A 26,285-nucleotide genomic window follows, 5' to 3' on the forward strand; every position below is an offset into this window, starting at 1 on the left:
TTGCGGCGCAGTCTTTTGGCTAGTTTGCGGTGGCGCGGCCGAGTGGTTGACCGTGGTGGTCGCTCAGCACCGCCTGCAAACGCTCGGCTCGCAGTTTAATAGTTCATCAGCACACTCAAGCGTTCCGGTAATGCCAAAAATAACAGCAATAACAACGGCAACATAGTAAGTACTTACTACTACCGCGCTACGTGCGAATATGCTCTTCACTCATACGCCGCTTTAAATTGCTCTGCTGACAGCTCATCTTCGGACGGGTTGGTCGCTTGGTCAGCTTAGCTAATGAGCGGCTTCGACAGCGTAGTAAGTGCGATTGTGTGTGTGTGTGTACAGAACGGCAGGTAGATATTCAAAAAGAATAACTACAACAAATCCAACAAAAAATGTTTGGTCGAATATAAATAGCGGCTTCGATTTGCATGTCGATATCAGTGCAAATTCGGCTATCGCAACTCGTGTACCCAACGCAGCGCAACCTTACGCATCTTCAGTTACGGTTACAGTTATAAGAAAAACTTATCGCCAAAGTTTGACACAATGAAGGTCCTCGTGGTCCTGTGCGCCCTCGTGGCAGTCGCTTCCGCCGGTTTTATACGCAGCGGCGGCTGGGGTGGCTATGGTGGTGGTGGCTACGGCGGTGGTGGTTATGGTGGTGGCGGCTATGGCGGTTATGGTGGCGGCGGTTATTCTGGCGGTTATTCAGCACCGAGAGTGATCAAAGTGATTACACTGGGCAGCAGCGGTGGTGGTTATGGTGGATACGGTGGTGGTGGCTATGGCGGCGGTGGTTATGGCGGTGGTGGTTATGGTGGACACGGCAGTGGCGGCTGGGGTGGCGGTTGGAAGAGCAGCGGTTGGTGGTAGAGTGTACATATCGACTTGGCAACCCTGTCGTATTGGATCTTTTCGAATTTCGTGTGTTGTGATTTTGTTTTTGTATATAAATCTGTATGCATATATGTACCTTTCTGCGGAATAAAGTAAATTTATTTTATGTGAAACGAAAAAAAAAATCTTTCAAATTGTCATTGATTAGAGCTAGTTGGAGGTAACAAAGCCTTTATGGACCTAATGGACTAAGTGCTATGCATACTTCAAGTGCGATATTCCATGTCTTTTGAGGTATCCAAGTGAACCAGTGCATTCATTCCGCTTTGTTAACGAATCGCCAGGCTGCAAATCGAAACCGAATCACTTCGGAATTGACTAAATTAACAATACTGGAGATAATGCGTCATGTACTTCTCTTTACCTAGAAATCTTCAAGATTCCCAGGTCCTAAAAAGCGACTACAAAGAAAAAAACATCCTTCCCTACATGATCTGTGAACTCCGAGGGCCTTAGAGGCTACCAAAGAGTTCCAGATCAATAAACACATCCAAAGAAAGCACTGACGCTGAAAAACTATGGAGAATTAACTGACACTATGTTTTAAGTGTACGTCAAACCAAGTTCGGAGGATAAGTCAACAAAAGTATTGTAGCCCGAGATGCTGAAGGGAGTCCTCCTTTTGGTGCTCTCTTTAGTGTCAAATACCTCGTCACTGTACATTCGGGATGCATAAGAGTTCGAAAAGAACAGATATTTACAGGCACAACTACAACTTATTTTTCATATTTATTAGCGTAGACACCGCTTTCACGGTTCATGCGTGCCAGTTGTTCTTGCTTCCCGCCGTTTAGCACCAATTGGATATTTCAGGTCTTTCCAACGGAGTGGAAGTCTTCCTCTTCTTCTGCTTCCTCTGGCGGGTACTGCGTCAAATACTCTCAGAGCCAGAGTGTTTTCATCCATTCAGACGGAACTATGTCAATGCCGTCGTATATCTCGTAGAGCTCATCGTTCCATCAACTGCGGTATTCGTTGTTGCCAATGCGCAAAGGACCATAAATCTTCCGCAGAAACTTTCTCTCGAACATTTGTATCGTCGACTCATCAGATGTTGTCATCGTCCATGCCCTTGCACCATATAGCTGAAAGGGAATGATGAGAGACTTGTAGAGTTTGGTCTTTGTTTGTCGAGAGAAGACTTTACTTTTCAATTGCCTACTCAGTCCGAAGTAGTACCTGTTGGCAACAGATATTTTGCGTTGGATTTTAAGTCTGACATTTTTGTTGGTGTTAATACTAGCTCCAAGCTAGTCAAAATTGTCTAAGACTTAGAAGTTATGACTGGCAACAGTGATGTGGGAGCCGAGTTGTGAATACGACGACTGTTTGTTTGATGACAAGAGATATTTCGTCTTGCCCTCGTTCAGAACCGGATCCATATGCTACGCTTAAAGCCAATGATATAAATATCATCTCTATTTAGCTCTGCTGCTCGTATTATTTTCTCCAGAAATAGATTTAAGAAGTTGCACGATAGGGAGTCGCCTTGTCTGAAACTTCGTTTGGTATCGAACGGCTCGGAGAGGTCCTTCTCGATCCTGACAGTTTACACAACCGCATTAGCTTTGCGGGGATACCAAATTCATACATTGCGACATAGAGGCAGTTCCTTTTCGTACTATCGAAGGCGGCTTTAAAATCGACGAAAAGGTGATGTGTGTCGATCTTCGACAACTAGATAGATATATAAATAATCAAAATGCAGCTGAGCTTCTTTTCAAGTGTCACCATCATCCTAGGCATTCTTTCGCTAAAAAGTTTTTATAAGCAAATATTCCAATCGCTAGGCAACTAGTATCTTCCTTCATAAGATCGACCTACATTATTTCATAAATGATGTCTATCTATTTTTAACCTTAATCAGTTCGAAACTAAGCGAAGGTTTTTCCCGCACCTATAGATGATTTATTATCTAACAAGTTTGCTTTTCATAATCAATTTCTGTGTGAATTGGAAAACGAAACATCCATGGACCATAAACACTCATACGTATATTAAAACATAGTGAGTACTAAGTATGATTATTTTGTTTGATTTATGCTTTGTGTTTCTCAATTTTGTTTTCATTATAATTACAGCTTTTATGGCCATAATAAATGTCTTGTATGTACCCGCATATGCATTGAAACGTTTTTGTTTTTCTTTCAAATGATCATTAAAAGCGGAGAACTTTTTTCGCATCGTCTGATTAATAGTTTATGAGCGTAAGTTGTTAGTAAATGCCTGAGAACATATTGTTTGGAAACTACAAATATTGCAAATGCTAAATTCTGACATAATCGTTTAGTCATAAATAAATTAATTGAATGTTTGCAATGTTTGTTTTGGCATAAAGTTAGTGATTTTTCAAGCAGATGAGATTTAAGGGCCGCCATGAAGTCAAGTAGGTGATCATCACACAAGTAAGTGTTGGTTCAATACCTAAGCGTGTAATATTATTCTGTTGGAAAATTTTAGAGCCAATAAGCCTTTGCAGATTAATGAAAACTATAAAAATATAGTAGACCTCATCGACGAACATAACCTCGAGGGTTGTTTATTCCATAAAAGAGAATTTTAGCTAAGACAGTAAAGCACTATAGTAAATCTATTCGCTATGCAGTATGTAGATTCGAATCTCCTTTTCTTCATACATTAGAAGCTACGATAAATGTGGAATGCTTAATATGGCGCATACATGATGTGAGAGATCAATTCTGTCATATTTTATGGAGCAAAGAGGTAGTTGGATTATTAAAAGCATTGTGAAGATAATAAAGCAGTTTAAAAATAATATATGTACTACCGAAACTCAGCAACGAAGAACTGAGAGTGGTGAGTCAGACATTTCCACTATTATCAGTGGGATTCTGAAGAGGATTCTATGAAGATTATACACAAAGAAATGAAGGAAGACAACGTTAAACTATGAAGACCAACAATGAAAAATGAGAGAAGAAACTTTATTCGGAGTTTAAAAACTTGGATGGCTTAGAAACCACTCATTAAATGGAGAAAAAGTACTACGAAAGAAGAAGACAGAGTCTTCAAAATCTATACTGATAAAGCAATTGTCTTAACTCCCTGTCATAGTAATAAAGAGAATAATCCAAATGATGAGTGGTCCGTCACAGTTTTTCTTAATGAATCCAAATTGGTTAACGTCTAATGTCCTTGAGAACAGCCAGATCTCCAGTTCCACCAGCTAGCTCAAGATCAGTGGACTATAATAGTCCAGAGATAGAGCAGAGCTTGTATGGGAGTAACCAATGTCATTGGAGCAGCCTCGTGGAGTGCACTCGTAATCAATAAAGAAACAGTCCTTAATTTATCGCCGAGCTACTAAACATATAGCACTTAACCGTAATCAGGCAGCAAATTTTGAAACCTAAAGTGATTAAACACAAAATCCATATTGGAATGTTCAATGGATAACCGAATCGAAAACCTTTCACAAAGTAAAGCTTATTTCAATGCATTTTTGAACAACCTTTATAAGGATCATTAATATACCAAAACCTTTTTTCACAAATAGATAATTTTACTGCCATCGAAATAGCATATTTTTCTATAAGTAAACATCGATGATGTCATAAATGGAAGATGGAGTCTTGTGTGGAAGTTCACGCAAGTGAGGAAAGTTTTCCGAGCGCCATACTCTTGGGAGTGGCCAAAAACGATTATTTTACATATGGCTTAAGCGTTTCAAGTGTCCTCTAGATAGTCATTTTGAAGGCGAGCCAAAGTGAGAAGAAGCTTCAAACTACAAAGAGCAGCGCTCATCGACATTTCCGCTGCACTACGGACTACACCAACAATAGCACTTAATGACATTTTAAACATAGCCGTGGACATCGCAGGTAAATGCATGGCTGTAAAGTGTGCTCTAAGGCTCAGGGAAACTGGATATAAGAAGGGGTACGAGCAAGTATACTTCGAAATTATCTCCTTATTCAACTGCATCCATGGAAACTTGGATCACTGCGTTGCAGAGGTCACTCGTGGCGCCTTCTTCTCTGCTCACATACAGACGAGAGATATTTGGATAGGGAGGAACCGCTGTAGAAGAGGCGTGATGGATAGGTCGAAACTAGAAAGGGCGAGTTATATGTAAGGATTTACCATTCAATCTTAATTCAGGCTACCGGACAACTGTGAAATGCAGCTTCTTTCAGGGAGGTCAGCAATCACTTCGGCAGAATAGCACCTATTCTAGCTCTGAGCTCGTTTGTCAAAAATGTCCGTTCTCAATGGAAGCAGTATCAAGCTACTTCATTATCCCGCTCGTTTGAGTGCCCGCAACGGCTAAGCCGAAAGACTAGCCAGAGGTGCCACCCTTGCCCCGCTCACATCGGTATGGGACCGAGTTGGATCTCCATTGGCGTCTTTAGTTCTTGCGCTGTACCAATGAACCTCGCGTGCATTTAGCTTGCGGTGGTAGAAGACTATTTTAGGTTAGAGGTGAACGCAGGAGATCTACTGAACTAATTGCTTTGAGCAAAGTTCATCTTGCCGCAATCGTGGGAGTTCTTACAGGACACTGTCCAATAGGCATTCATGCTGTAGAGCTAAAAATCTTTAAGGACGCTGGTTGTCACAGTTGTATGGAGGTGGAGTGAGATGGATACATCTAGGCACTTTCTCCCATTTTCATCCTTAGCACGACTGAGGCTGAAAAATCTCAGTATTCTTACCTTTAGCAAACCAGAGACAAAGCCGAAACTGGCCTTAGCTGTCTCAAAAAATTTGTGATGGGCTCAAAGGGCTTTTCGATTTGTGAGGGTCTTAAGCTAGTGAGATTTCTTTTAGGATCGACTTCTTAACCTAGCCAAACCTAAGCTTCGAACTAAAAATCGCCGTTTTACAAAACAAACCTCACAATCGAACACATATCAACAGACTTCAACCGACTCAAACACTGTCTAATGCTAATATTTACCCAACATCTAGTAATAAGTAGGTTCTAATATGCATGAACATAAATAAAAGCCAGCAGTATTTATGGTGCTCATGCGCGCATGCGCGAATTCAAAATTTATGAGAAAATTACTTGCTTCGCACACAAGCCCCTCATCCTGGTTGTAACACTTCAAACGCTCATTAACTTACACATTTACACAGTTACACTTACATATATATCCAAGTATGTAATCAAAGCTGCATTCATGTACTTGGCGAGTGATGAGTGCATCTCACGCCGAACGAGCGAATGCTCGGAACGAATGCAGCCCAGACAAATCAAATCGCTTATATTTATGCGCTCATCAAAGTAAAAGTCAGCAGCGACTGCCTATCTGACGACCAACGCTTGGGTGAAGGTTAACGATGCAACGTATGCAGGAACTATATTTCGCCTCTGCGCTAAACAGAAGAGAAGATTTGTGCAAATTAACGATTGATTCTGACATTTATGAGCGCAGCTTGGCGTTTTGTGTTTTGAGCGTGTTCCTTTTCTCAGCTGGTGGGCAGTAAAAGTTGTTGCTGGTGGCTGTGACATTGAATTTGAGTTGGATGCTAAGCAAAAAATATTTATGTTCGTTTTTGTTGTAAAATGTCTAATAAAATTGCTTACATATTTGCTTGTGTGCTTTGGTTTTGCAAGTCATCAGTGTATTGTTTATGCATAAAGCGGCACTGATGCTGCTTGAGTGCTACAGTTAGTGATGTGAATAATTAGTTGCGTAGAATCGTGGGTATTCGGTTACTCGGCAATACGTAAAATCATATTTTAAGATAAAAATGTGTTAGTCACCTATGTATGTGCATTACATTCTTTGTTAATCATTACATCGTAACTAAGTAACGTGGCGTTCACTCCAAATCCATTATTTGTATTAACACCCATGGTGGCTATGTAAATTTTAGCATTTCGGAATTCCAGTTACCTTTTTTGAAGGTCGATTCAGCTTCTTAAGGATGGTGCAGAAAGCCTTTGGTGATGAGGCTATGTCTAAAAAAAAGTTTACAAGTGGTATAGTGAGTTCCAAGCCGTCCGTGAACGTGTCGAAGACTAAGGTCCAGGGCGACCATCAACCTCAACCGGCGAAGCTCACGTTCAACAAATCAAAGATTTGGTGTTGAAAAACCGTCGATTAACAATTAGAGACCTTGCTGATGAAGTTGACATATCGAAAGGCTCAGCCAATACCATTTTTAAGGATATTTTGGGCCTCAAGCGCGTCAAATCTCGACTGGTACCGAAAACATTGAATTTTTTGGAAAAAAGGCGTCGCGCTGAAGTGTGTGAAACGATGCTTTCCGACTACCAGGGTGTCATGGAACGCATTATATGTAACTGGCGATGAGACTTGGATCTATGCTTACGACCCCGAAACAACCCATCAATCGAGCGAATATCGTGCCAAAAGAGAGCAGAGTCCAAAAAAATCGCGCCAAAGTCGCTCAAAAATCAAGGTCATGTTGAATGTTTTCTTCGATTATCGTGGTGTTGTGCATTATGAATTCCTTCCAACCGGTCAAACAGTCAACAAGGAATATTATTTGAACGTTATGCGTCATTTGCGTAACGCTATCCGCCTAAAAAGGCCGGAATTGTGGAAAGACAATTCTTGGTTTTCACACCACGATAATGCACCATCCCATACTGCCCTCGTAATTCGTGATCATTTCGCCAAAAACTCAACCCATATCGATTTGCAACCACCGTATTCACTTGATCTGGCGCCGTGCGATTTCTGGCTATTCACCAAGCTCAAAAGACCGCTCCGGGGACACCGTTTTTATACGATAGAGGAGATTCAAGCCGCAGCGAAGACGGAACTGAAGGCCATCCCGGAAAGTGACTACAACCAGTGTTTCGAAGATTGGAAAATCCGTTGGCATAAGTGCATTGCATCGGGAGGGGATTACTTTGAAGGGGATGAAATTGATTTGTAAGAATAAATGAAGAATTTTCAAAATAAATACAATGTCACCTTATTGTTTGGGCACAGTAGTAAAACAGTTCTGAAGCTAATATACGTAATGTTCCAAGCTGAAGAGAGTCTCAAAAAGTTTCTGAAATTGGACTAAGCTCCCCAGCAATTGATACAATTTCATGTATGGATGTTCGAAATTGTTGATTCATCAGCGATCAACGAATTTTGCACTAACATAATCAACTCGTTGGAATGAGAAACAATTTTTGCGAATACTGCGGCAGTTAATAATGCAAAAAGTTATCTTTCTTAAAACTAAAATCAATATCGACGACTTCAAAACAAACCTCCTTAAAGACGGCTAAGGTTTAATGACATTTTCTGCAACATTTAGTATTTTGATTTTAATAAAATATTTCAAATTCGAAGTTGCAGTCCTTTTAGGCATATCCATATTAATTTGCTATGGGTTTTCCCAACTGCTCTTAATTAGGAGAGATAAATTATCGATCGCCTTCTTTATTCAATGTATTATTTAATCACCATAGGCACACCTATTCTATAAGAAGTCTCTGTCTGTTCAGGTTTTCATGAATTCTGCAAATAACGGGTATGTAGTAGGAGTACTTTTTTTAATAGCCATTTTCGTTCAACTTCATTACGAAAGATCACGTTCTGTAAAGAATGGTTTGGCTCAGCTTATGGTCAACATAATCGGCATACTGAGCCTACTATTCGGAATACCTTCACCCATCTTGAGACTCAGCATTCATTATTGGATAATATTTGACCGAATAGACCACGTCCAGCTAGCAATGAAAAAAATATATCAGCCTTAGCTGAGAGTGTACACAAAGACCGTGGAGAGTCGAATCCGCGCCGTTCCAAATAACACGGACTGAGTTATGGAACGACTTGGCGTATTTTACGTCGAGACCTTGATTTAAAAGTGTACAAACTACAACTTGTACAAGAACTGAAGCCGCTCGACCTTCCCAAGTTCGACGAGCATCAGACGTTTTCGAGCCAAATTTTGTTCAGCGCTGAGGCTCATTTCTGGCTCAATGGATATGTAAACAAGCAACCCGAAAAGATTCAAGTGCTGCCATTTCATTCAGAAAAAACATCGGTTTGGTGTAGTTTGTGGGTCGATGGAATAATCGGTCCACATTTCTTCAAATATGATGCCAGTGAGAACGTAAACGTCAATGGCAACCGTTACCGTGCATGATAACGAAAATTTGGTGCCTGAAATTGAAGCTCTCGACGACATTTGATTTCAACAAGGTGGCGCCACTTCCCGCATATCGCATCAATCTATTGATTTATTGAGAGAACACTTCGGTGAGCAGATAATTTCACATTTAAGCCCGGTCGATTGGCCACCAAGATCGTGTGATATCATACAGTTGAACTTCTTACTGTGGGGATGTGTAAAGCCTTAAGTCTATGCGGACAATCCCGCTTCGATTCAGGCCTTGGAGCAAAACATCACTCGTGTCATTCGTCAGTTACCAGTCGAAACGCTCTAACGATTGATTCATCAGCGATCAATGAACTTTGGTATACAGAACTGAATATTAGCGTTAAGTTTAGACTAACTGAGAGATAAATCATCGGTCGCCTTCTTCATTCAATTTACTACTTGATCAGCGAAAACATATATATTCTAAAAGAAGTCTCTCTCTCTGTTGAGTATTGCATGAGTTCTGCAAATATATTGGGCAGTCGAAAAAGTGGTGGCTTCATTGGCATTCTTCCCTTTTTTACACAAAAATTTCAAAATATGTATAGCGAATTTCTTCAATATTTTCACTCATTTTTGAACAGCTTTAACTTTTTTTCAACTTCCCAAAATACGAAAAGACTTTTTCGACTAATAATCGTATAGTTTATTGTAACTACTGTAAGAATAGCCGATAAAATTTTGATTATAGTGTGTTAAATTATAGTTTGATCTGATTCCGATCTTATCTATGGCATTAGGTTTCAAACTTCTTTTTCTACAACAGATGAAAGGAAATGCTGTTGGACGTTAATTATCAAAATTGCATGGATGAGGGTGAGATGGAAAAATCTAGACACTTTCTCCGCCATTGTCCAGCTTTTGCACGACTGTGGCTGAATCAGGTCGGTAGTCTTACCTTCGGCAGCCGGAAGATATAGCCGAAACTGACATTAGCCACCTCAACAAATTGTGTGAAGCTCAAAGCGTTACATTGATTTGTAATGGTCTTATGGTCCCGTATATAAAACTTAGTTTTTAGGTACCACAACGGATTCGCGTTCTTATGATGAGAAAAGAGGTCTAAAGTATTATACAAAAAAGTAATAACAGCTATATATCTGGTTCAAATAATTAAAATGGTGAGATTCGCCAACTTTATACGGTTATCATTCCACTACCCTAAATTATATCTTATGATATTGGCAACGTTCTTTTCCTTAGAGCTTGAGTACACTACACTTCGAAGGAAACATTATAACAAATTCACGGAGTAGAACTTCAATACCTTTATGAAACATTTCCTATTAAAATATTGTCCTCAAAGCGTTGAAATGTTATTGCTGACCGACTGTTAAAAACTTTTGAAACTGTCTAGTTCCATAAATATGTACATAGTAACACATTTCGTAAAAATACCCAACTACCAAGAGCTCCACACAAGAATTATGATGCTCTAAGGCTGCAGCAAAATTTATATCGGCGCGTGCGAACTTTATATGTATAAAGCTCTGTAAAAGTTTAGTGAATCCCACAATATAATTCATTCATTTTACTACCAAACTTCTATTGCTTCTAAGCCAATCGCAAGGTGCAACTTTATGAAATTATAAAGCAATTTTATAATTATACAAAATTTATGAGTATTGCGAGTTTGCTTTGCGAAATTCTTGAATTTAATTTTTAGAAGCCTGCTTCAAATTTTCTCAAGACAATTAAAAAGTCCCCTAGTTCAATGACTAACTAGGGCTAAGCCGTAAATGTGAGATAATATTGTACAATAAACAAATATGAATTTTTTTAGACATTTTATAACTAAATACGTATGTACATTGTATTTCTGCTAAATGTGTTAATTGAAGGCTCCCAAAGCTTTTTCGATTTGCAATGAATTAATAATGGAATAAATTACATAGACCCATAAGGTACTCGTGTAATTAAGTAGTGAGTAAATGTTGAATAGAGCTGCCACATATAAAAATATTTCTTTACGAATGTTAGCATACTCGTTTTTTTATGATTAAAATTTAAGAAAATAGAAAAAATATGTTAGAGTTGCCAACTAACTGAAAAGTGAATTATTTTTGAAAATAGCAGCAAATGAAAAAAATTCAACCGAAATAAGTATAATAAAAAAAATCTAAAAAAGTTTCAATAAAAATCTAATATATATAAAGAATTTGGTAGAGTTGCCAACTAACTGCAAGTAAATTATTTCAAAAATAGCAGAAAATAAAAATATTTCATACGAATGGAGAAAAATAAAAAAAAATCTAAAAAGTAGTATAGTGAATAAAAAAAAATAAAAATATAGGGTTGCCATATTAATGAACAAATAAAAAAAAATCTAAAAAATTTTCTATAAAAAGCTAATATACATATGTACATATGTATATATAAGGTATATGGTAGAGTTGCCAACTAACTGCAAAGTAAATTATTTCAAAAATAGCAGAAAATAAAAATATTTCATACGAATGGAGAAAAAAAAATCTAAAAAAGTAGTATAGTCAATAAAAAAACATTTAAAAATAGAGGGTTGCCATATTAACGAACAAAACAGAATTAAAAATATATTATGAAAATACGTGCATCAAATCAAATGGGGCTTATAATCTGTTTTACGGCATTTTTCTTAATGAGGTTGCCAGACCGATATAATTAAAAGAAAAAAACTACACAACTTTGGTCATTAAAATAATGAAGCAATAATGAGCAAACATAATACATTTCACTATTTTATAAGGCGTTTACGGCGAATATTTTTTCAGCGTTGCCATTTACATATGTATGTACATTGTACTTATGGGCAATTAAGAAGTACATATGTATGCACATATATGCATGTAACAAAATATTTCAGATTATTACTTTACTTCAGAAATTAATATCAAATATAAATATACGACAAATAGTAAATACACATAATATTCAAAGTTGCCATATTACTTCAAATTTTGAAGAATATTTTCTTTTAAGATGTATAAATTATTTTGAATATATTAATAAAAAAAAAACTTACTGAAATTTCTAAATATCAACCAAGGAGAGTAATAAAATGTAAAATTGTTTAATAGTGTTGCCATCTATTTAAGTTTTGTCTTAAATTAAGTCCAATAAGCAATTAAGTGTGTGCAACGTAGGTACTGTTATCATTAAAAAAAATAGAAAAATAAACTTTTAGGGCAGTTCAACTAAAAAATTGTTGAGATAGAGTTGCCGTCTACCGAAAATTGTACTTGACGTCAGCAATAATGTAGCCCTATCTGTGCACACATGTTTTAAAATGTTTTTTTTTTTAATGGGGTTGCCACCTTGTGTAACGTTTAAATAAAGTAATAAAATCTGCACAAGTTAAAAGTGCTGATAAAAACTATGTCTTTAAATTGTAGCAAGATTTTTTATTGTTGCTGTGCAAAATAAAAATAACAATAAGATTTTAAATAGTGTTGCCATCTACCATAATAACAAAAAAAAAACAATTTTGTCTAATGTGGTGTGTAAAAATTTAAAGCATTAATAAAAGATATCACAGTTAAGTGAATGAATTAATTAAATGAATAAGAAATATTTTAAACAGTGTTGCCACATTCAGAAAAATTAAAAAAAAAATTTTAATGTGGAAGAAAAAAATCGTTCAAAACGTATATAAATATATTTATATGGAAGCTTAAATCTGAAAATTTATGTAACCAGTGTTGCCACTAAAACATAAAAAAATATTTTTCATTGTGGTAATTTTTATGCTCTCCTTTTTACACTTTTTACTGGTATAATAAAAACTGGTGTATTCATTCGCCGATGTGTACAGATATACAGATATGTCTGTATATACATATGTATGTATGTACATGTGTATATATATGTAAGTACACCTACGGGTACTTTCTGTTTTGATTTGTTCTTTCCCGCCTTTTTGTTACGTCAGAAAAGTTGAACCCGCCAAAGTCATGACAGTGCAAGTGTGAACTCGCATGTCGGCTTGTTTCGAAATAAACATATAAACGAGTATATATAAATACATGTGTGTATGTTTGTGTGTCCATATGTTTTTAGAAATTGTTATGCATTGCCAACCGATTTCGTTAATTTATGCTTGAGATGAGCGCCGCGATGTGAACTTCTCTAATTGTCGACAACAAAAAGCACTGTAAAAGTGCTTGTAATTATTGCTGCATTACAAAAACAAAAACACTGCACTCAAAATTAAACAATAACAAATTGTAATATAAATAAAATAGTAATAAAAGAAAAAAGGCGACGAGTGTGCAAAAAGGGAACAAAACAGCCGAGCGGCAAGTGTGAAATGCACCAGGGCTCGCGTGTATAAAAGCGATGTTGCAAGTGTCAGCGGCATCAGTGAAGCCAACCATCAGCGTTGGAGCATACGCAGCACAACAGAGTTATCAACCAAGCAATAAATCAGCGAATCAGCAAAGCAGAACCGCGAATTTTGGAGTCCTCGACGAAACGCGACTAGAGACATTTGAAGATGCGCGCTTTCGTTATTGTATTGTTGTTGGCCTTGGTCGCCTTAGCTATGGCAGGCGGTGGCGGCTGGCAAGGAAGTGGTGGCGGCGGTGGTAAAGGCGGCGGCGGTGGATATGGTGGCGGCAGCAAAGGCGGATATGGCGGTGGTGGTGGTGGTTACAGTGGTGGTGGTGGTAAAGGACGCGGCGGCGGTGGTGGCAGCTATGGTGGAAGCAGTGGTTATGGCGGCAAAGGAGGTGGCGGTGGCGGTTGGCAATCAGGCGGTGGTGGAGGTAAAGGCGGTTATGGCGGTAGTTCTGGTGGTTATGGCGGCGGTAAAGGAGGTGGTGGCGGCGGTGGCTACGGTGGTGGTGGTGGTCATGGTGGCGGCGGCGGTTATGGTGGTGGTGGTGGCGGTAAGTGGTAATTCATCGCTTAGCCATATCAAACGCTTACGGCATGCCGAACTGGACTTCCTTATATGATGTATGCTCTGCCTTGCCTAACTGGACTATCTCGCTTGTCTTGAAAATGGAAAAAAATTCATAAAATTAAAACTTTGGTAAAACATTTGCTTTCGACTCACATAACTATGCGGTTTATATCTTTATAATAAAGGAAAATTTGTAAATATAAAATGGCATTTTAAAAAAGGATTCTAAGCTAATTTCTTATAGTCGCTGAATTTATAATAATTAGCTTTTTTATAAAAAAAAATAATTTATGTGGTTAGAACAACGTGCAAAAGAAGTGAACATTTTTTAGTGCTGATGTTAAAGTTGATTCAATAAGCAGTTGTTTCATATTATTCATGTTTACTTTCTAAGATTACTGTTTTTGTCATCTAAGTTCTGTGCGTTTAATATACTGCTGGTTCTAAAGGACCTTCGATATGTTATGTTAATGATTTTTTTCGCATCTTAAAAAAAAATAATGTTTTATCAAACAGGGTGTAATAGAGTGATTCAAAAAAAAAATTTATTTGTTTTCGTTTGGTACTCGGAAAAATAGGTTCCTAGACACCTCTAAGAAAGCCTCTCCAAGCATGAGTTCTTAATTGTAACGGGAAGGTCCTCCTACATACAGTTTTTTATTTTTTCTTATTATCAGATAGAAAAATTTATGTCTCGCTTCCAACTACTTGAAAAGATATCTTGTTCCTTAGATTTTGTAGGAAATTGAATGCTCTACAAAAAAGGTCTCCACGATTTTTTCGTAAGCCCAAACGTTTAAAAAATATTAACAGTTAAAGTTTGATTATTTTTGGGAAAATTTTTTATTTCTTATGAATTTTATAACTCAATGAAAAAAAATTATTAGAGGTACTTTTTCAATAGCCTTTTGTTTGACAGATCACGCATGAGTTGTGTCAGGCTGTCCTTTCATTTTTGTTCAGTATTGTTGGGCATTTCACCATTGAAAGACTTACGCCCGAAGAACGTTTACAAACCGTTCTACATTATTACGAAGATTTTCGTTCTGTAAAGAATGTGTTTCGCGCGCTTCGCTCAACTTATGGTCAACATAATCGGTCTACTGAGCGTACTATTTGCAACAACATCACCCATCTTGAGACTCAACATTCATTAATAAATAATATTCGTTCGAATAGACCACGTCCCGCACGTAGTGAAGAAAAAACCTTGAGGATATACTCAAAGACCATGGAGAGTCGATTCGGCACCGTTCGCATCAACTCGGACTGACGCATGGAGGAAGACTTGGCGAATTTTACGTAAATTAAAAGCCTACAAAATACAGCTTGCACAAGAACTGAAACCCCTCGACCTTCCCATTTCATTTCTGGCTCAGTGGATATGTAAACAAGCCAAATTGGTTGCAAGAGCAACCTGAAGAAAGTCACGACCTGCCATTTTATTCAGCGAAAATTACGGTTTGTTGTGGTCTGTGATTCGGTGGAATCAACGGTTCGTATTTCTTAAAAAATGTCGGTCAGAAAGTAACTGTTAATGTAGAAGCTCGTGATCTCGGCGGCATTTTTTTTTCAACAAGAGCCACTACTTCCCACACATCGCAGCAATCAATGAATTTATTGAGAGAACACTTCGGTGAGTACATAATTTCACGTTTTGGGCCGGTCGACTGGCCACCAAGATCGTATGATATAACAACGTTAGACTTTTTCCTGCGGGGATATGTATAGTCTAAAGTCTATGCGAACAATTCCGCATCGATTCAAGTGTTTGAACAAAACATCACATTTGTCATTCGCCTATGAGCACACAAAATGCGCGAACGAGTCACCGAAAATTGAACTCAAAAGATGGACCATCTGAGACATAGCCACTGTCAACATTCGAAAGAGATAATCTGCAAAAAGTAGATGCCAAAGAATGTTTTTTTCGAATGATAATAAATATTTCCCAATAAATTTGAGGTTTCTGTGGTTTTGCTTTAAATAAAAGTAGGAAACCTCGAAATAGATCACCTTTTATTATCTATATCACGTTTTTATGGTAACCATGGTTGCAAATTTTTTACTTCAAAAACTTTGCATTAAAAATTTCATTTTTAATCCCGATTTTGGCATTAAAGTTCTGAAAACTTATCAAAAGCAGAAAACTTTAAAACACCAACTTATCTCAGCCCATTTGGATGAGGAGCTACTTGCAAGACAGAATTTTGTTGTATAAAACTTCTGAATGATCACAACTCTTAAATGTCACGTTAGAAGCAGTGCAAGGATCAATCCTCGGCTGCAATTGCATACTATAACTGGAATACCTGACGATATGTACAAATGTGGCTTGACGCGCGGGAATTTAATTGCAAACCAAGAAGCCTATTCTGATTATAGTAGACATGAGTGCGATGAAAGAGATTTTAAGAACCAAGAGGTTATCAATTATCTGGGTGTAAGACTAAAGTCTAGACTTACCTACTGGACACAAATTCAACACGCTACGGAAAAGGTGTTAACTTTCCAAATTAGCAGGCTGATGGTCAACGTTGGAGAACCGACAAAGCAGAAACGGAAGCTTTCAATTTTGACTACACTGAATGTCTTACCCTACGGTGCAGAGTTATAGGCAGACTCATGGAGAAAAAACTACCGTCCTAAACCCAAAGTCCCAGAAATCTAGCTGCTGTAAGGATGGTATCGACATACCGCATAGTTTCAGGCGAACCAGTATCGGAGCAGAAGTTCTCCTATCGATTTACTTGAAGGAAAGAAAGTGTGGACTTTAAAGGTACTCGTACAAGAACCGAAGGTAACCAGCACAAAGTATGAAAAAAGGAATGCTACTCGTTGGGCGCAAGGACGTCATGGTAGGTGGACGGTTATGAATATAGGAAACATGGAGAATGAGATTATTATACTATTCAGATGTCACTGATATTTTTGTAAGTGTCTAAATAAAATGGGAAAAGCCGAAGAGCTATTATGTATATAGCACTAAGCAATCGAGAACGATTCGGAACACACGTTTTTATACTCTCGCAAAAATGTTGCTAAGGAGAGTATTATAGTTTTGTTCACATAACGGTTGTTTGTAAGTCCTAAAACTAAAAGAGTCAGATATAGGGTTATATATACCAAAGTGATCAGGGTGATGAGTAGAGTTGAAATCCGGATGTCTGTCTGTCCGTCCGTCCGTCTGTCCGTCCGTGCAAGCTGTAACTTGAGTAAAAATTGAGATATCATGATGAAACTTGGTACACGTATTCCTTGGCTCCATAAGAAGGTTAAGTTCGAAGATGGGCAAATTCGGCCCACTGTCACGCCCACAAAATGGCGGAAACCGAAAACTTATAAAGTGTCATAACTAAGCCATAAATAAAGATATTAAAGCGAAATTTAGCACAAAGGATCGCATTAGGGAGGGGCATATTTGGACGTATTTTTTTTTTGGAAAAAAGGGCGTGGCCCCGCCCTCTACTAAGTTTTTTGTACATATCTCGGAAACTACTATAGCTATGTCAACCAAACTCTACAGAGTCGTTTTCAGGCATTTCCATATACAGTTCAAAAATGGAAGAAATCGGATAATAACCACGCCCACCTCCCATACAAGGTTATGTTGAAAATCACTAAAAGTGCGTTAACCGACTAACAAAAAACGTCAGAAACACTAAATTTTACGGAAGAAATGGCAGAGGGAAGCTGCACCCAGGCTTTTTTTAAAAATTGAAAATGGGCGTGGCCTCGCCCACTTATGGACCAAAAACCATATCTCAGGAACTACTAGACCGATTTCAATGAAATTCGGTATATAATATTTTCTTAACACCCTGATGACATGTACGAAATATGGGTGAAATCGGTTAACAACCACGCCTTCTTCCAATATAACGCTATTGTGAATTCCATCTGATGCCTTCTCTGTATAATACGATTATATACATTAGGAACCAATGATGATAGCGGAATAAAACTTTACACAAATACGGTATTTGAAAAATATGTAAATACAGATAATGAATCTCGATTATCACTTTATCATGCGAGAGGATAAAATGTTCGGAAACACCCGAACTTAGCTCTTCCTTACTTGTTCAAATTCATACGCTGGCAAAAGGAGCGCAACAATCTGCACACTTTGGTAGGCCCCATTGTAACTCCTATGTTTTAAAACGAAGAAAACTGGAGGAAAGTGATGCATTACATAGAAAACTTTCTTTGTTTAAAAATAAACGGAGCATGGACAGAAATAGTGACGTGTAAGTCTTAACACGAGAAAATAACTTAACTATTTGCAATCTTTCTCAAAACATATATAATGTAGGCCTTATTCTATTTTTTTCATCTGATATAACTTTTAACCTAAAAAGAACAAAAGAAATGTTAACTTTTTTACCATTTAATCAACCATTATTAAAATTGGTTCAATTGAGTTATCGAAGGGCTCCTTCAAATGGGTTGCAGAATTTTCATTTGTCTTCAAATGCGGATGAAGTTTACTACTATAATTAAGGAAGTTTCACTTAAAAATATATAATTTTAAAAATCTCAAATATTTCCAATATCAAAAAGTTTGAAATTTGCTCGACAAGCTTTCGTTATATTCTTCTAAAATCTTTGTCATTAATCTTAGTCATAGTTCTATGATCCAACAAAGTATATGTATATTTGAGAAAAAAATCTGCTTGAGACACAGTGATCATCTTTTCATTGATTTATAAATATTTCTTCCGACTGTTTTTCAATGAAAATGTTGTGCACCGATACCCTGATACGTTTGGCATATACCATTCAGCATCCTTAGTCCTTTTAAAAGATGATCTAAGAGCAGCAGATGTTGGTGTCTCCTAGCGGACGGAAGCTAATCGGAAACTAGCTAGAACAACAAAGCTCTATATAGCTTCGGACATGCTCTGAGATCCTATGGAGGACCTCTAAGCTTTAAAAAAGTGGAGTGAAGAGTATTCAAACTTGGATAAAATTAGCTTAAATTGTTTGTTTATATCGCACTAATAAACGCGGCCTTTCAATTCCTTGATGACTTTAGCTTTGGAACTTGATTATGTATAGGATTAGCTCTATAAGATTTTGGTATAACTCTGCGCTGGTGATTGCGGCCTTCTGACATCTAAGAGTGACATTCATCAGAATGGCCTGGTGGAGTGACACTCATCAGAAATGGCTGACGCCCCTTTAAAGCCCTGGCAGGCCTGAGGGTAGGTTCCTCATTCGTCGTTGTTAAGTAGGCATTGTAGATGTAAGTTGGGACGACTCCTTCATTGCGCTGGTCGGCTCTGAACGTATAGCCTTATAAGGGCGTGCGTCAACACTCGCCTTCGCCTCGTTACTAAGACAACCTTAAAGAAGATTACTTTTTCGGGAAACAGATATCGGCTCTGAGTTAAGACCGGTTGTGCATGGACAAAAATAAACATACAAACGTTGACAGAAATATGACGAACTTAGCTTTCTTACTTATTAAATCTATATTTTAATTTTACTTAACCAAAATTAGAAAACTTGAAACGAAATAGCTGTTATACCTATCAGTCAGTTTTGTTTGGAAAAAATTAAGATATATCGAAGTAAACACATAGGCTAACGTCCAAAACATATGTTATAATGGGTTGTCAGAAAGGTCTTGCGGTATTTGTATTGATTTTTTTTTTATTGAAATAGAAAGGAATTTTTGATGACTCATGCCTAGCTTTTGACCGATACTACGGCTGCTACTATGCCGGTCTCTTTCGACCAATTCAGCGATTTTATCGCAATTTTCGACGCCAGGCCTTCCGGAGCGTGGCACATCTTCGACCACCTCTACACCAGAACGAAAACGTTGAAACCATCGTTGTGCGATGGAAATGGAAACTGTATCGGGTCCATACACCGCACAAATTTTATTGGCGGCTTGAGATGCATTTTTGCCTTTATCGTAGTAGTACTGTAAAATATGCCGTATTTTCTCTTCATTTTACTCCATGTTTGCGACGCTATAACTCACGAACGACTTAAAAGAAACGACAATCAATCAAACACGTGTTAGTGCGTGAAATGAGCTTTCCAAAAAGGTATAGCATGACCCGATGCGACGAATAAAACTAGAACTACGCGCTTTCAGCGCCAAGTAGCGAAAATACCGCATGATTTTTTTGACAACCTATTATTAAAACACTCCTTGTATGAGCATTTCTTCCATAACTTTCCATGTGGCAATATCTTTTTAAGGACCAGCTACTATCATATGGTGATCTCAACATCTTGACACTATTCTTCCGTCACTTTTAGTTGCTGGTTGAAAAGCTTTGTCTTTTCTCACCATAATTTTCAAAATTATCCGATAATGTATCCGGATGATTACGGAGGTAGTCTTATTTGAGTAACAAACCAAATTTGTGTCTAGAGACTGATGGTTTGTCAGTGTATTTCACATAATTTCTTCATAAATTGCTACTTATTGGTTACCTAGGAGAGTTTCGACTATCAACACTAAACTCTTTCAGGATTCACCCATTAATTTGATAATATCTGTATCTTTCAGTAACTGATATATAAAATGTTCCACCTCTCAGCTTTTTCGTACTTAGTTCAGAATTTTTTTACATATGTCATAAGAACAATGTCATTCCTCTGCTAATTTAGTCACGTATTAAAAAATTGAACTCATTTTGAGAAAAAAACTTTGGTGTAGATCTTCACGCTCTTATTCACATCGCATAATTTTCGCATATTTTAGGTAAGGAGTCTGTGAGTGGGGATCACGTGATGTTTGTATGCCCGAAAAGGTGCGCTGAGCCCTAATCTGACTGAAAAACTAAATTTTTATAACTAAAACGAGAAAATTAATCCAAATTTTTAATATGCAATTATCATAAAAATAGGAGCACAATCAGTATTGTCATGAAAGAAATCGTAATCTGGACACAGGAAAGCATCAAAATTAGCTAAGGTATCCAGGCAACACACTCTTTTTTGTTTTTGTAGAGCTGTGTTATATCTGTAATTATCTTCTTTGTTTCCATATAATAAAAATTTTCGATAATGGCTTCGGAAATTCCGCGTTCTTCACCTACGATTTTTAGATGATTTCAAAAAAATTCATAAAACTTGATTTATGATGGATACCTCAGGTCACTTCTTTCCTATTTCACACTTCTTCTTCTCTTTATACGCTCATTTTATTTACCAATCCCCCTTTTTAACAAAAATTAACCTCAATTATCTTCCAAACAATAATCTCGTGATTTTAAATGCAATTGACTTTATTTACAAAAATGTACATATGTATGCATGTAAGTGCGTGAAAATGTTTATGCTTACATTTAGTTGTTCATTCTTCACTTAAGCTTAAATACACATTTGGGAGAAATACTTGTACACAACACAACACTTTCGTTTGCTACTGAGTTTCACAGCTCCTTTGAAAGATTTACCACTTCCAACCGCCGCCACCACCGCCCGATGACCAACCACTGCTGCCGCCTGATGGCCAACCGCCGCCATAACCGCCACTACCGCCGCCGCTGCTAATCTTCCAAACGCCACCTCCGCTGCCACCTCCACCACCAAGTGACCAGCCGCCCCCGCCACCGCCACCGGATTTCCAACCACCGCCGCCGCCACCACCCGACTTCCAGCCGCTGCTACCGCCACCAACGAGACCCGATTTCCAACCAGATAGTGCTTGCGCCCAGCCGCCACTACCGCCACCGCCATGACCGTAACCACCCGAGCCGCCGAGGCTGCTTATTTTCCAACCACCGCCGCTGCCGCCACCACCACCACTCGACCAACCGCTGCTGTAGCTAGACTTGCCCGGCCAGCCACCGCCACCGCCGCCTCCAGACCAACCACCACCCGAAGAGCGCCAGCCGCTGCCGCCGCCGCTGCTATAAGAGGACTTGCTGGGCCACAAGGATATACTACCGCCACCGCCACCACTCCAACCACCGCCGCCGCCTGAACTCCAGCCGCGACTACCGCCACCTCCACCGGAGCTCCAGCCGCCGCCACCGCCGCCGCCCAGATAGCCGGCCATGGCGACGGCGCACAAGCTGAGCAACACTAAGCAGACGCGTTGCATTTCGTAAAGGATTTCGTAAGCACTGTTTGTCGCTTCAAACGAACACTTGCTCTTTGTAGCACTTTGCACCGTTTTGTTGTTGCAGGTACAACTGTTGTCACCTGAGGTTCTGCCACAACTAATCCTCCACAGCTTTGAGACACAACTATTTATATGCGCGTGCGCCAAAGTAAAGCGCTTACATGAATTATTATTCCTTATTGTTGTAACAATGGTTTATGTTATTGTTGTTGTTACGGCCGTTGTTGTTGCTTTTGAAAATGCTGCAAATACGAATTCTATTCTTATAAAATGGCACAATTGAGCCAACCGAAGCCAACTGAAATGTTTAAACGACGACAACAACAACAATAAGACGCCTAAATATGGTGGCCATGCACAACAATAACAACAAAAATTGATTAGTGAATTCTCTGCAGTTGCTAGCAGTGCAATTAATGGCCAACGCCGCCAGACCCCGCGCCCAGCGGAAAACGCACCAGCGCTTAAGCGTTTCTCCACGCCAACTCTCGTGCGCCGCAGCACACACACACACACTTACACACTTGTACTATACATTTTCCGAACAAATTGAGCATCAAGCGCGCTCGCTTACATTTCAGCGTCTTTTGTTGCGGTTATGCTTACTGCTCGAGTCATTGCTGGCGCTTTGTTGTTTTTGTATGTTGTTTCTGTTGTTGCCGCGTTATTGTTATTATCAATGCGAACCGCTTGACGGTAGCACATAGCGCACGGCCGCCAGCACAGCAACACCATCATTGCCACCTCCAACGAATTTTGGCCAAATTATTTTGTCTTCTTCTTTTTGCTGCTTGCTGCTCTTCAACAGCTGACGCTCTGCGTTGACATATCCGTTCATTTGCACAACTTTGCCACAGCGACCGCCAGCAGTGTCCTCCAGTTTAGGCCGCAAACCTGTAGCAGCTGCTCGTTGACTTTGTTGCTCTCATGCGCGCATGCGCACACATTGACCCTCAACCCGGCGACTCGCCGCAAGAATCTTCACGCGAATAGCCACAGCGCTAAGCGTTTGGTCAATTACACTGTGAAACAGTGAGCTTGAGATCTGATCTGAGATAACGAATAAGCGAGGATTATATTTGATTGAGATGATAGGCAGTTACACCTATCTAGTGGTTAAGGCCCAACAGACTAATATATATACTAATATGGAAAATGTTATTCAGAAATACGTTTATTCTTGAGTTAAGAGTATTTTTGAATTCAAGTCCTTGAAAGGAATAAGGGAAGGACGCAGTTTCTAGTAGATGTGTGTTTAAAAGGAGAAAAGAATGGACCCTCGCGCCATTGAAAATTTCGAAATATTTATAGGTGTATTATCAGAGAAGTAAATTAAAGTACGAAATTAAATTCCCATACGACTAAAAAGTATGTCGGAAGAAAAAGTAAGATAAATTTTTTGGATTGACTTTAATGCTATATCTATAAAGATTGTTCTTTTCTTGAGATCAAAGTTTCTTAAATAATACTATCAGCATCTAGACAAATTTTTCAACACCTACGTAAACAGGCAAGCAACAATCACGGCAATAACCTCGTTTCGTATATCAGCCAGAAAAGTCTTGGGAAGCAGAGCAGTGTTAGAGAGAGTCGCCAGCAACAAGCGACTTTAATTCCACTGGGTGCTAAGTCAAAAAGGCAGCTAGTGCAATGAAATAGTGGAAGAGATTGGCAAAAGTGGTGTATGGATGCCATTCGATAACGTGACTGGTAAACCCATGCATTGTCTTACTGACGATCTGGACAGGAGCTTGTCAGGGAAGGTTAAAACGAGATGGAATGATCTACCGGTATGAAAAACTGCAAAAGTTCTGAGCAAGGCAATTGATCAGAAATAAGCGCACACTTTTCATACAAGCGGCTGTATAGCCTGATTGGATTATTTGCTGGTCACAGTCTGGTGTGGCTGACAGATCGAGAAGAGTGTATCAAATATCAAGAGCAAAACACCAGGAAAACAATGAAGCAACTCTTGTACGCTTGTCCCGCATTAGCAAGCCAACGCATCAAACATTTGTAGGTCCTACGGTAAGACCTGCTGGAAAATGTAACGATAGTGAGGCCGCAGAATATATGTATTGAAATTTGGGTCAAACGCTGGCTACCTGAAGGATGATTACTTCTTATGAACTACGAAAAGGCACTCTATCGGACATTGCTAAGCTTCGAAACTTCAGTCAATAAGAAATACAGATTTTTCATCGAAGTTTATTAATGAATATAAATCAAGCTCGAAATATAACGAATTAACATTTATATAAACAGGTGGCAGCCTCTCTTTAATATGTTTTTAATTTTATTTTTCAGCAAAAACGCATTTTAGTAAATTAATATTTTATACACTAAAAAGTTTCACCATGAAAGTATAGTATATACAAAAATATTAATTAAATAGGAAGCCTTGCTCTAATATATTTTCAAAAAAAGTTTTTCTCACCTTAAAAGTATTTTTATAAATCATAAAATTTCATCATAAAAATACATAAAAATACATAAAAATTTTGAAATTTAAATCAAAAAGGTGGCAACCTCTCTATAATGTATTTGAAAAAAATGTTTTCTTACCTTAAAAGTATTTTTACAGATTATAAAATTGTATCATAAAAATATGAACAATTTAAAAATAAAAAAATAAAAAGGGTGGCAGCTTTTTATATTATATTTTCAAATTTTTTTCTCACGATCAAAGTATTTTTGTAAATAAATAAGTTTATTATTAAATTTCAAACATCATGAATGTATTAACTGACAGGTGGCAACCCTCCTACAGTATATTTTCAAAACACACAATTTTTTCCTTAAAAGTATTTTTATAAATTATAAAATTTCACCAAAAATATATAGAAATTAAAATTAAAAAATTTAAGTCAAAAGGGTGGCAACCTTTCTATAATACATACATTTTCAAAAATAAATGTATTATCACAAAAGTATTTTTAAAGATTATAAAATTTCATCATAAAAATATATGAGAAAAATCATACATAATTTGAACAGGTGGCAGCCTTTCTCCAAAAAAAACATTTTTTTATTCTTTTATCATAAAATAATTAACAATTTAAAAATAAAAAAATCAAAAAGGGTGCAGCCTTTTTATAGTATATTTTCAAAAAAGTCTTTTTATAAATAAATAAATAAGCTTATTTTAAACTGTAAAATCTCATAACGAAAATATATAAAAATTTATTAACTGACAGGTGGCAAGCCTCCTTCAATATATCTCAAAAAATAAGAATTTTTCAATATATCTCTAAAAAATTATATTTTTTCAACGCACTTCACCATTTTGTAATAAAATTCTAATAAATTAAAAAAAAATCCAACATATTTCCCTTTTGTTGCATAGTCTCAAGAGCATCTCACACATATGTACGCACACACATGAGCAAACAATATTGCTTTCCGTTTCACACACGAAAATGCTAATGGGCAAACCGAAAATATTTAAAATGAATTTATTGGCGCGTAATTTTTAAAAGCTTTGCTTCGCAAAGCAAAGCTCAGCTAATTGACCATATCATATGGCACCACAACAGACAATAGTTGCTCGCACACATGCTTGTCAAGTGCACAAAGTAACACACACACGCACACATGTAAGCGTTCGCGGTAATTGTTTTGCTAAATTTATATGTTTTATAGCTAATTGTGAGTTTTATATGTGGAATAAGCTCAAGTGCAGTGGAAATGCTAAATTAACCACAACAAAAAAAAAAAACAAATAAATAAATGAAAAAAATTAAAAAAAAATAAAAATTAAACTACGAAAAAAAATAAAAATTAAAAAAAAAAATTATAAAAAATTTCAGCAAATGCGCTTCACTTGGCGAACGCTCTCTAAGCACACACACTTACCTAAGAACATATGCTTGTAACATAAGAACACTTCAGTTGTGTGCATGTGTGTAGGTATGCTGTTAAGGCATGTAAGCAATTTGTTTTATGTTAAGTTCCATTTAATTACATTTATTTGCGTTTAATGACACCTCGCTGCGGATAATAAATCATTTGCCCAGTTGCTCTGCAACGTTCTAATTACACGCTGCATTGCACGCTTTCAAAGCAAACATAGGAGATACAGTGTGGATGTGTGTGAGTGTGTGTGTGGGTGCATAAAAAGTGAAGAGCACATTTTTATTAATGACTTCGTTAATTATAACTCTCATACATTTTATGTACATTTATATAAGTACTTACCTAATATGTGTACATAAGCACCTCGCCAATTGATTTTTTTTCATAAAAGTTAAATATAGGAATGAATGGAGACCTAAGCGCTCACTTAGGAGTTTTTGTTTTAAAAATATTTTATTA

General features: G+C 37.7%; 2 protein-coding genes across 5 annotated transcripts in view; both read left to right on the forward strand.

Moving 5' to 3' along the window:
• LOC120776135 (anoctamin-1) overlaps positions 1–26,285 on the forward strand; it is a 178,093-nt gene that overhangs the window by 46,172 nt on the left and 105,636 nt on the right. The gene's annotated exons all lie outside the window — the stretch shown is intronic.
• LOC120776142 (glycine-rich RNA-binding protein 2-like) lies at positions 454–967 on the forward strand. The gene has a single exon (XM_040106683.1). The coding sequence runs from the start codon at positions 538–540 to the stop codon at positions 862–864; it is 327 nt and encodes a 108-aa protein (XP_039962617.1). The 5' UTR covers positions 454–537; the 3' UTR covers positions 865–967.

The sequence above is a fragment of the Bactrocera tryoni genome, chromosome 4, assembly GCF_016617805.1.
Source record: "Bactrocera tryoni isolate S06 chromosome 4, CSIRO_BtryS06_freeze2, whole genome shotgun sequence".
NCBI lineage: Eukaryota > Metazoa > Arthropoda > Insecta > Diptera > Tephritidae > Bactrocera > Bactrocera tryoni.